The sequence below is a fragment of the Pipistrellus hanaki genome (assembly GCF_964339955.1).
Source record: "Pipistrellus hanaki genome assembly, chromosome: 10".
Classification (NCBI taxonomy): domain Eukaryota; kingdom Metazoa; phylum Chordata; class Mammalia; order Chiroptera; family Vespertilionidae; genus Pipistrellus; species Pipistrellus hanaki.
In genome coordinates, this window is record NC_140512.1 from 60,671,775 (window position 1) to 60,684,745 (window position 12,971).

The 12,971-nt window shown below is 40.4% G+C and overlaps 1 protein-coding gene across 4 annotated transcripts in view; it reads right to left on the reverse strand.

Annotated features, from left to right (window-relative positions):
• PTPRZ1 (protein tyrosine phosphatase receptor type Z1) overlaps positions 1-12,971 on the reverse strand; it is a 170,684-nt gene that overhangs the window by 46,071 nt on the left and 111,642 nt on the right. For 2 of the 4 annotated variants that reach the window (XM_084897130.1, XM_084897131.1), the window contains exons 11-12: positions 9,034-9,080; positions 3,301-4,276 (exon numbers count right to left, since the gene is read on the reverse strand). In XM_084897130.1, the coding sequence (XP_084753256.1) occupies positions 3,301-4,276; positions 9,034-9,080 (1,023 nt within the window). Of the gene's footprint in view, positions 1-732; positions 4,277-9,033; positions 9,081-12,971 lie in introns of all 4 variants that reach the window. The other 2 variants (XM_084897129.1, XM_084897128.1) reach the window with 1 other exon arrangement.

Sequence of the window (12,971 nt, forward strand, 5' to 3'; positions counted from 1 at the left end):
TAGATTTCATTTATAACTTATTTTAGAAAATACGTAAATATGAAAATGAAAATTATCTTTAAAAAAGCACACGTTAATCTATCATTCAAAAAGCAGGATAAGTAAAAATATATTATGCACGCATAATTGCTCCCACATACAGCAGGCATCATGTAGAACATGAAAAACTGACAATAAATAAAAGTCACTTTCTCTCTTTTGCAGAGAATTAAAGACCAAAACAAACAAAACAGAAACAGACTCAGATTCAGAGAACAAATTGTGATGGCTTCTGGAGTTGGGGTGGGGAAATGGGGCAATGACTGAAAAAGGTGAAGGGGAATAAGAGGGACAACTTCCAGTCATAAAATAAATAAGACCTAGGGATATAGCATACAGCATAGGAAATAGAGCCAATAATAACATACTAATTTTGCACGGTGACAGATGGGTAATAGACTTGTGGTGAACACATCATAAGGTATATAAATGTTGAATCCCTACGTTGTACACCTAAAACTAACACAACATTGTATGCCAACAATATTTTAATAAAAAGCAAAAAAAAAATAAAAATTTGAGTATTCATTTGAAGTAATGAACAAAATCATACCCTAAAAATCGTAAACTGATTTGAAGTTTTGGTTAAAAACTGATACATCATTTTACCAAATTTCTATGTTTTCCTGACTTTCCTAATTTTTGAGGAAGAAAACCACCAGCCTCAGTCTATCCTTTTGATCCACAACTAACCTGCCTCTGCAATGTTGAACACTTCTGAGTGCCTGCTAGCAACAGTCGGTGCTGAGGACTGTGGGGGTCCAGGGGTTATTTCTGAGTCACCTGCTTCCGGGACCCCAGCCACAGCTCTTTCATTAACATCTGGAAAACTGAAACCTGTGGCGGTCTCGTTCTCATTAAGACTGTCTGACATACTTTGCCCTGATCCACTCTCTTCTGCAAGAATGGCCCATGCTGTAGATGCTGCCCTGAAAGGAAGCAGGGCGTTAGCAGTCTGAATGTCATTGTCCTGTTTCCCATCATTGTGCTTTTGGGAGAGCACATCTGGTGATGGTGATTTATCAGGACTTCTGTGCATAAAGGTCTGACTTTCTGAGGTCACAGCTGTGACTTTACTTTCTTCTTCAGACTTCTCAGACAGGGAGTATGGTATGGGGTTATTCTGATCCACAAGACCATCCTCCTCGGGGTCTGAATCATTCATCACCTTTTCCTGGGATTCTCTATAGAAGGAGCAGGACATACACTTATTGACAGCTAAGCCATCTCTCTCTCTGTCATCACCACCATCATCATCATCAACATCATCATCATCATCATCCGTATCACGATCACCACCCACTAACTCAGCATCGGATTTGGCGCTGTGAGTCAGCACGGAAATTGTTTCAGAAGGAAACAGCAACTTTGTTGTGGCAACGGAACCTTCTTGGTTGGGAAAAGCGGCTGGAATAGAAACATGCACATTTCCGAAAGGAACAGAATGATCAGCAGTGAAAAGTGTATCGGGAACACCTGTTGGCATACCAGCCAACACCTCCTCAGGAATGGAACCCTGGGAGGAGGTAAAGACTTCATCAGGATAGACAAACTTAGTGAAAAGTGTATGGGGAGGTACATCCATCGATAAGACAGGAGTAGCAAATGCCTGCCTCTCTTTTTGGGGAAAGGCCTGGTTAGTCTCCAAACCGGCCGTTTGGAAGAACTTATCATTACCGAGTAATGACGGTACCACTTGCTGGGAACGTTCACTCTTAAGCAAGACTGGTTCAACATCTTTCTTATTGGTATAAGAAACAGTTGCACTTTCAAGTGAGGCAGCAGGCATACTAGAAGCAGGTGACACACCAAAAACTGACACAGATGTAGAGAGTGGCATGTTTTCACTTGAAGCAGAAGTGGATGCCATGGGATGCAATATTGTAGGACTAATGTGCTCAGCCTCGGGGGACGCAGCCAATATTGGCTCTCTAGGCACAGCCGAAAGAGCAGTTGTGAGCCATGTGTCACCATCAGAAGGTGGCAGCGACACTTCAGGGTTAAAAGAAGAGGAGGCCTCGTAAAAGGAGAGTTGAGTTGAAGGAGATAACATTTCACTAGAAGCAGGGTCAGAGGGCGCTGGGTCTGAGCTCACACTAAGCACAGGTGTAAGGAAAGTATCACCGGGTGCTTGAGAGACAGCATGTGTAGGTTGAATTGAAAAGCTATTTTCTGGAAATTGACTAATCTCATGATCAAAAGCCCTAGTGGCGGTATAAGCAGGCGAGCCTGGAGGCGTGCCCTTTGTGATAGAAATGGAAACAGGGGATTCTTGTAGCTTATTCACATCACTGTGCAGGCCGGGCGTGCTTTCAGACTGGGAACCCATCTCCGTGAGAGGAGAAATGTGCAGTTCAGTCTGATTTCCATCCACTACATCACTTTGAGAGAGCGGCTTATCATCATCATCATCCCCAAACACAGATACCGTGTAGGTAAATTCAGCTACGGAAACAGGTGAGGAAATGTTAAGGGCTGGCAGACCATCTGTGTCAGGTGAGAGAAATTCACCATCAGAGGAGGCTCCGGACCACTCCCCGTCACCAGAGAGGCCGTGAGTGGGCTGCAGCCACGGTGCGGTTGGGGACAGTAAGGAAGGCTGAGGCGTGGGGGTGTGGCTAGGCCTGCTAAGTGAGGAACCCCGAGAAGACACACCGACAGGACCATGCACGGGGACCGCAGAACCGTAAGAAGCAGTGAAGAGGTGCCGGGAGGCCTCGGCATGGGACAGGGCAGAGGAAGGCCCGGGCCCTGGAGAACGTGCATGCCCGGTGACATCGCCGCTGGACGGCTCAGCTTGTGGAGACAGGCTCGTTTTATGAAGGACACCAGCTTCACTACCACTGAATTCCAGCATCTCTGAAGCAGCAGCAGCAGGAGGAGTGGCCTGATGCGGCATCACGGGAGCGTACGGGGCAAGGCTGGGCGCTAACGGGACATCACCCCCGGCCACGGGCAGAGAAGCATGCAGGGGCCCAGCGGAGGTCACTCGTGGAAGGAGGGTCTGAGAGGCTGTGTGCAGGCGGCGAAACGGTTCACTACTGGAGGAAGCAGAGGAAAACGGAAGCAGAGGCGCACCACCAAAGGCAGACAGGACGGGTTCGAATGACACAGGGACACTGGGGAGCACAGGCGTCGCATGCAAGGCCGGCTCACTACTCGAAGCGGCAGGGGGAGTGTCGAGGATCGGATGGCCAAGCGACAGAGGGGCGGCTAGAGGAGAGGCGTCACTACTGGAGGGAGGCTGGAGCGGTGTCTCACCGTTGTACCCGGGCTGCGTGGTCTGCGCAGGGGCCACGCCGACGGTGGGCCCCGAGTCACGTTGCCCGGAGGACGGAGTGAAAGCGCCCGGTGTCCCCTCGGTGGGGAAGAAGGCAAAGGAAGAAGAGGGTGGCATTTCCATATCTGTGACCGGGGGGCCCTGGGACACCCACGGGCCTGGGGAAGAGGACTCGGCTGTCTTCTCAGATGGGTCCACCTGGACCTCGGTGGGATGGGTCTGGAGAGGGCCCTCGCCACCTGACCCAACTTCGGGCGGTGTCCTCCCATCCGTGGGGCCGGGAAACCACACACTTCCCTCCCCGGAAGGGTCTCGGAGGGAGTCTTCTGAACCCGACGATGCCGGCTCTTCGGAGACATTTCTCGCAGGGTCTGGGAGAAGGGCGTCATCGGTGATGGTCTCCGGGCTGTCTGAAGAAAGCACATACCCGTGGGATGTGCTCTCAGAGGCAAACGGGCCAGCAGCTGGCGTGGGAATGGAGCCTGACGCATCATCAGCTCCCCCGTCCAGCTTGACACTGACGAGTAAGCTCTCTTCCTCCCCGAGATCAGTGGACACCTCTTGAGATTCCACTCCAGAAGCTGTGCTTACAGGTTCTGCAGTCCCAGACACGGTCTTCTGCGGAAATCTGAGGACCGCTGTAGAGGCTGAAGTGCCTTCCGGAGTGTGAAGAGGAGGAGGTTTGGTCCCAGTCCGTGATGTCAAAGAAAGCTCCTTTTCTGGGGCTGACTCAGTGACTGGTTGGGAGGTGGAATCTAAGGACGTGCTGGGAACAGCCCCCTTTCCAGAGAATCCGCTTCCTCGCGCTGGGGACCGGTTGGTCTTGGCCTCGTTGGATTTGGTCTCCAGGCGATGGTAGTTTGTTGTGGTAGCACTCTGGGGTTCCTTTCTCCTTATTTGGTTTGTGGCACTGTCTCTACCAGGGTTCACAAGAGTGTCTTCTCCCTCTTCTTCCTCCTTGGAAAAGCAAACAAGATTTAATGGAACATGAGAGAACAGCTAAATCTCTGTTTTATAATATCTTAAACTGCATTATACTGCTAATCTTCGTGAGATCTCGGGGACTTCCCATAAAGCACCATTCCAGAGAAGGCTTTCTCATCTCTTGGCACAAAAAAAAACACTAATGACTAAAATTCGGTGGCCCAACAAAAATATATTATATTTTTTTCCAATCTGCTGAAACAATTAGATATAATTTTGTTTCATTCACACTAGGCGGTTATTGGGTTGGCTGTTGTCATTTTTTTTTTTTTCAAATATGTTTTTCCTTCTTTATTCAGAGAGGAAGGGAGAGGGAGAGAGGAATAGAAACATCAATGATGGGAATCATTGATTTGCTGCCTTCTGCCACTGGAGGTTTAGTGGCAACCTGAGCATGTGCCCTGACTGGAAATCAAACAGTGGCTTTCTGGTTCATAGGATGACACTCAACCACTGAGACACACTGGCTGGGATGTTGTCATTTTTTTTAATTGTCAACATTTTTTTAATTGACAACACTTTTTAAAAGACAAAAGATTGTCTTTTCCCTTGACAATCTAAGGGAAAAGAGGTCAGTGCCTCTAATTAAAGAGCCAGGTATTGCATGTTTTAAAAAGTGTTCTGGCACACGGGTTGAAAATCCCTGCTCTATACTATAACGTTTATCATCCACTCCCTAGAGCAGTGGTTCTCAACCTTTCTAATGCCACGAACCTTTAATACAGTTCCTCATGTTGTGGTGACCCCCAACCATAAAGTTATTTTCGTCTCGCCCCACAGATTGAGAACCGCTAGCAGGGTCGCCTAAGACCATCGAAAACACAGATATTTACAGAACGATTCATAACAGTAGCAAAATTACAGTTATGAAGTAGCAACGAAAATAATTTTATGGTTGGGGGTCACCACAACATGAGGAACTGTATTAAAGGGTCGTGGCATTAGAAAGGTTGAGAACCACTGCTCTAGAGAGAGTAATTAAATTTAATGAAAACATCTTACTTATGGCTGCCTTTATTTTAATGCTATATAATGAAGTAATCAAATTAATAGATACCACAGTTTTGAAAGGAAGACACTTTGTAGTTACATTTATTTACTGAGAGTGTTATGTAACATAGTATTTATTATTTTTTTGTTTTATGTTTCTCTGTTCAGTGCATCTGACAACAAACTAAATAGAAATCAGCTTTTTGTAATATGAAATGTCAATGAAACAACTTATTTCAAAGACTAAAGTAGTTGCACATTCAGCATATTTCATTGTGTAAATTAAGAAAAAAACCACAATTTTTAAGCCTTCATAATAGAAAGAGGTTTTTTATTTATTTTTGTTTTTCATTTTGTTTGAAATACTTTCCAAACAAATGACTTAGGCAGACATTTTAGAGACAACTTGTCAAAATACATTTCTAGTGCTAGTTATTTAATTTTGTGTTTCCTTTGGAAACACCATTCAGGTGGCCCAGCCTTTCATGACCACTTAGTCTGTTCATTTTATAACATGCCTAATTATATATTTAGAAACGAAACTGCCGAAGGTATCAAAATATTATATTTTTAGCCCATATGAGATATGATTTTCAGTTTGTTAGCACTGTCACCTATTAGGTCTTTTAGGGCCATGTCCCTTAAAAGAAGAAAAAAGTGACTGAGTAGAAATTAATCAGTAGAACCTGACCAATATCCATAGATAATATTTGAATCCTAAACCACGTGTGTTCATGATCATGTCTCTCTTACATATGAAAAGCTACATTGGTAAAAACAAGTTTTCATATCCAGAACTTAATTATTTTGATTTTAAGTATTTTCTAAGAGATAGGTTGACTTTTGTGGGAAGGATTTCAATTTCAATGATCTAGATTGTATTGATGCTAAAAATAAATATTCTTTTAGATCCCCTAGACCTGTGTTCGGCAAGCTGTGGCTCTCGAGCCACATGCAGCTCTTTTGTCTCTTGAGTGTGGCTCTTCCACAAAATACCAGGGCCTGGGCGAGTCTATTTTGAAGAATTGGCATTAGAAGAAGTTTAAATTAAAAAAATTTGGATCTCAAAAGAAATTTCAATTGATATACTGTTGATATTTGGCTCTGCTGACTAATGAGTTTGCCGACCACTGCCCTAGACAATTGCCTCACTAGTGGTCAGTATTTATTCATGTAATTTTGCATTGTTTAATATCTTGTTCATAAAGACAACCCAAGTGCTTTCGCTAAATAATTTTCCTGAATAAAATACTCACTTAATCTACAAGCCCGAATACTTCATAAAAAAGGAAATGAGAATAGATTGCCTTGACTCTCTCTTGGGGAAAATTTGTTGGTGCCAGATATCTCTCCTTTCCCTAGAAGTTCTTAAAAATACGGTTTCTAATCTGATTGAAAGTTTTGCTGAGGATCAGTGTCAAGTTTAACAACATGGATTTTCTCAACTCTTCCTCATTTTTGCAAATCTGGATTTGTGCCTAGTTTCTGGTATCACTCCATGTTCTTATCCTCTGCCAAGACTCTTTCAAACCTTTTTCTACTCTATTCGAACCTCTGTTTTCCTCTCCTCTCCCTTCATTCACCTTACTGTTTACAGGGAAAATAGAAGCCACAGACAAACACATACCTCCTGCTAACACTAAAACACCCAAAACAGGGGCCTACCACTCCACCCTCTCTAATTAACTTCTAGTTATTATTCCACCTTCTCCTCCCCTTCTCAACCGAAGTTCCCAAAAGACATCATCTATATTCTCTATATGATCTAACAATTTCTATCAAATCACACAATAGCATTGTTTCTCTTTCTTTTTGTTATACAAACACACTTTATTATCTTCCTACCATAAGCTCTGTGGATTTCTATAAAATTTTTCTTAAAACATAATACTACACACCTTCTTCTTCTGTTAAATCTGGAAAAATTAGTATATGCGGGTAGGCACACACCTCCCTTCTATTTCTCTTTTTTCTAGCAGATTTTAGACTTTATGAAGTTCAAATACCTACTAGAATCTGATGAAGGTGATGGATCATTTATTAATCCTACCCATCCAATCTTGAAAATCTTTATGAGGCCATACTGCCTTTGTCAGCATTTCAAGAAGAATATGTAAGTCATGCTTTACGATTATACAGATATTTTAATGGCTACTTCTTCCTCTAATTTCTTATGGAGTTATTGTGAATCTCTCTTCCACTGTGGTTTTGATCTGTGCTTCACAACTTCCATTTTTCAAAAATAATTGGAAAGCCTTGATTATGCTGGAGATACTTTGTCTTTCAAAGTCATACAATTCTACTTAAAGAGGATCCAAGAAACATCCCAAAACTATTCATTTCCATATTGAGGCTTAAACCCACTACAAATGTATTCTAGATATTCTCCAACCTCTATCATTCATTCCTGCATGAATCAATTAAAGTGAGCAGTGTTTATGGACTGAATGTTTGTGCCCACCCCCTCCCAACTCATCTTTTGAAATTCTACCCTCCCAATGTGATGGCATCAGGAGGTGGAGATTTTGGGGGGGTAATTAAAATTAGGTTTTAAGAGGGAACCCTCGAGAGTGGGATCAGTGCCTTTATAAGAGTCATCAGAGAGCTTGCTTCTGCTCTGCTGGCTGCCATGTGGAGAAGCGTGCAGCCTGCACCCAGAAGGCCCCCTCCGGAATCTGATCTTGCTTGAACCTTAATCCCAGACTCCCAGTTTAAGACACAAACTAAAGGTTTGAATTTACAGCGTAAAAATATTCTCTTTTTCCTGCCTTTGGCTTGATTCTGGTGATAATTTCTAGGTACATACATATCCATGCGCATGTGCACACAAGCATGTAGGCACACACACTCACACAAAAATACCCTTAGCTGAATTCTATGGAGCTCTCCTTAATAGATAAATTGACTATTTGGTAAAATAATCCTTTGCAAGAGAGAATTGCTGTAAGTTATATAAAGTATTGATGTAAAACACGACCTAATTGCTACTTATTGCTAGATAATAACATTAGTTATCACACTTTGTGATCTCACGCATATATATGTACATATACACACATTCATACTATAATATATTAACAACAGCACCTGGATTTAAACATATAATCTCAGTTAAGATGAATAGTGCATTTGGGTTTAGGATTAAATATAAGATATATCAGTCAGTTTCTCTATCTTTTAAAAATTAAGACAACATTAAAATGTACAAATATTTTTAATTACCCCTTTACTTGAAAAACAAACATTATAATCTGAATAGTCCAAACACAAATATTCAAATTAAATGGGCAAAAAATATATTCAATTTATATTTTGGCCCATAGTTATTATCAATCTACTAATCATTAGTTAAGTTGGTTATAAATAAACTGTAGTAATATTAAGAATTAATTAAAAAATAAAAATACAACTGGAAAAATAATTGATATTTTATTCTTTTTGAAAAATTTGACACTGAACTATAGTTCATAGCTATAATTATTTTTTAAAATTTATTTTTCATTATCACCAAATCTTTTGTATCTCTATTATTTTTATTATACCCATTAATAAAAGTTCTAAGTTCTTCATATAAAAATTATGTACACCAATTATATAACTATCTATGAAGCTCATCAACCAATCCTACAAAATCTAATGCAACACTAATTTTTATTAAAGTAATATCTGAAACCTAGTGAATAATTCATAATAGACTTTTAAAGTTTAAAACATTTGAATATAAAATATAACTATGATACCTTGATTATTTCTTCAGCTCCAATTAATTCAGGAAAGAAGTCAAGTTCTACGAAATTAAAAACAAAATTATTAACGTTTTTATTCAATTTTTTAGCTGTGTGGGTTTACCTTTGTATGGAAAGAGAAAAAAGACAAAAAAAAAAAAAAAAGACTATTAGCTTTGAAAATACAGAATCTGTCCAAATAAAAATCTTGAATTTCAGTTTTCAACACTACTGAACACTATAAAACACACTACATGCACCTTTATGAATCTAATCCAACTCCCTTCCCCATTCCCACCCCTGTGTATTTGAAGCTAAAGAAGGAAGAGGGAGGCAGTGAGGCTGATGTTCTGAGTATAAAAAATCAAAGAATTTTCATCGGTGCAGATTTACTTACAACCTGTGCAGAGCTGATGAAGGCACAACTGGGGAGATGACAGAGGTTTGGGGGAGAAGTAACAGGCCTTACTTTCTCATTAGCTACTATTCCCTAAGTTCATCTTCTGACTAAGGGTCGACTGCGTCTTTTTATTCTTCATATGTGTGCTCATAACTAACTGTACACAGGGTGCTGCTCCAGGTAAACTGGAGCGTGTTTTCCAGCAGGTTCAGGCTGGGCTGGCATTCCCTGCCTCCTCCCCAGGGAAACGCAGTTAATGGTGCCCATCCAAAGAGCGTAATGACCAGGAGCATTCATACCCACTTTCCAACGGACTAGAATAGCATATTTCTAGTACATGGACATATGAATCCTAAAACAAGATCTGTCTGTAGGTATTAGAAAAGGTTAGGAGTTGATTCTCTCCAAGAGACCTAGCCCCATGGCCAATTACTGGGGGACAGAGGGTTCCTGCTCACTCTCCATCTGAGCTGCCGAGGGAGACAGGCTAACTGGGAGGGTGCGGGCATTACTACAATGAGGTTGCTATTGCTATTATTTTATAAAAATCTTATTCCGTCACCGAAGTTTATGCTCTTCACTATCCCCATGCTGTTGATGGTCTGTCTTATGCCTCTCTTTATCCTCAAAGGCAATGCAAGTCCTATAGAATTTTCAAATGCATGACTGAACTAACAATAAATGTTTCTCAAACCCAGGCCCGTTTTATAGCATAGACTTTCCTGAGTTTATTTTTATCAGGAAATTTCTAGCTGCTCAGAAATGTAAACCCATAAGATACAGTGGTATGCATGAATTAAAAAAAATAGATAAAGTTCATAGTGTTTATTGTTAGCTATTTCAAAGTTACTTACCCGGAACAATTTTCTGTGCTGTAAAAATGAAAATATTCCCTGAGAACAACAAATCTTAAATTTTAGCTCTCAATGTTTTTTCTTATTACAGCCGACCAAAACGGAAGGAGTTTGGATGTTTGGGTTATTACTGTTCTCTCTTTTCTAGTTTTGTTTGTATGAAACCGCTTCCTCACCATGATTTTCACGCTCTTTATTCCTTAGGTTACCAATGAAAGCGATTTCAATAGTTGGAAACAATTGTGTCTCTATAACTGCCAAGGAAAGCAGGAAACACTACATGTGAATTTAAAGTGGGAGGCAACTAAACTGAGAGACATATAAAAACTTCAGTATGACTGTAAAAACTGCAATTTAAGAAGGTCGTGCATGTAAAATCTTCAAATTCAGCAGTCAGACAATGCAAAATTTGACTGGCAATGCTTTCAAACGCAGTCACTCCTTCTCGTGGACTTTTAAAATACTTTAATGTTAATAAGGGCAAATCATAATCAAATACTTGGTGATACATATATTATACTGTTGCTCTATCTCTGCTAAGAAGCTAGGAGCAAAAATCTCAAAGGTAGTCTTTTCTCTCCAATATGCTTAAGGAAGTGTTCATTTTTTTTTTATTATTATTATTTTTTTAAGGCCTAACTGCCCTAACCGGTTTGGCTCAGTGGATAGAGCATTGGCCTATGGAACAAGGGTCCCAGGTTCTATTCTGCTCAAGGGCATGCACCTTGGTTGCGGGGACATCCTCAGTAGGGGGTATGCAGGAGGCAGCTGATTGATGTTTCTCTCTCATCGATGTTTCTAACTCTCTATCCCTCTCCCTTCCTCTTGAAAAAAATCAATAAAATATATTTTAAAAAAATAAAATAAAAAATAAAAAAAGCCCTAACATGCCGAAACCGGTTTGGCTTAGTGGTAGAGCGTTGGTCTGCGAACTAAAAGGTCCCAGGTTTGATTCTGGTCAAGGGCATGTACCTTGGTTGCGGGCATATCCCCAGTAGGGGGTGTGCAAGAGGCAGGCAATCGATGATTCTCTCTCATCGATGTTTCTAACTCTCTATTCCTCTCTCTTCCTCTCTGTAAAAAAATCAAAATATATTAAAAAAAAAAAAAAAGTCCTAACTTCACCTAACTCTATAATTGTAATTGGTAAAAGTAATTTTCTTATTCATTGTCAGGGTTGGGGGGGTACACATAATGATCACATTGAAGACTGATTTTCTTCTCTATCAATATTCTCTGTGTTAACAGAGAATTTATTTGTATCATTTTGCCAGAGTATAATTATTTTTAAAATGTCTTTATTGATTATGGTATTACACATGTGTCCTTATTCCTCCATTACAGAGTATAAATTAACTATATGGATTATGGATCCTGAAAAGTTAAAATACATGATTTTACCCAAACATATCCCTAACGTATCAGTGAGTTCTACTCTGTGTTTGCTGCATTAAGAAGTTGAAGTTCTGCCTGAACAGTGTGGCCCAGTGGTTGAGCATTGACCTATGAATCAGGAAGTCATCATTGGATTCCTGGTCAGGGCACATGTCTAGGTGACAGGCTCCATCTCCAGTTCAGGAGGCAGCTAATCGATGATTCTCTCTCATTTTTCATGTTTTTATCTCTCTCTCCCTCTCCCTTCCTCCCTGAAATCAATTAAGATATATTTTTTAAAAGGGGAAGCATGTATGCACCCACACAGCCTTTTGATCCCTTCTGTTTCAAGGCACTCTTATGGGTGAGTACCCCATGTGTGGGCCTTCATATTGGTAAGTATACACACACTTTGAAAAACCCAAATTCTGGTTTCCTATTAAACTTAGATCATTTTAATTATCTGAAATCAGGGTTACCCAGCAACACTTCAATACCCCCTCCAAATAATCCAAATACGTTTTTTTTGCTGAATCTCTTCAGAACAATTTTGAAATAAAATAATTTGGGGAGATAGTTTCTATCATCCTGGAGATTCAGAAGTCATACTTCTGGGTCTGAGAGTTCATAGCAGCCAAGGTCAAACTCTAGTGATTGGCAAAAGGTCTCATATTGGGTACCCTTTGGCCTGCTGTTTCCTCACAAATAATAATGATGTTTTAGTAGCCACTGGTCTGACTCAGGTTCTACACTCATATATAAGAGTGAAAAAAATTACGCTTGTTAACAGAATCCTTTCCCTTCATCAAAATAGATCCCATGAGGGCTGTAAAAGTCCAACAGCCAAGATTGTCAGAATTTTTTTTTCTTTTTTCTTTTTTTTTTTTTTTAGTAAATACTTAAAATTCATATTTGTGTGATAACTGAACAAAAGCTCTTGACCCATTCTGGTTTTGGGTACTTATAATGGCAGATTTTCTAAAAGAGCCTGTTAGTTAGACATTAATATTCCATAGCACACAAAAAAAGCAACACTAGTGTAGGTTGGCAAGAAAGACTTATTTAATTGTTTGAAGGTAAGCCAAGTTTCACAGTGCAAAAAGTGAAAGCCACGTGGACTGCGATTTCTTCAAACTGTGATATTATATTATATCATATTAGCCACAGCGTGGGATGGTACAAGCAGGATAAGCACAGATATAGAGTGATTTAACAAAGACAATTGTTACACAACTGAAAACCACACATAACAGAAAAAATGTGTTGATTTAATTCACCATGCATTTAAATTGAACACATAATTATCAAGGCCCTAAAACATGTAC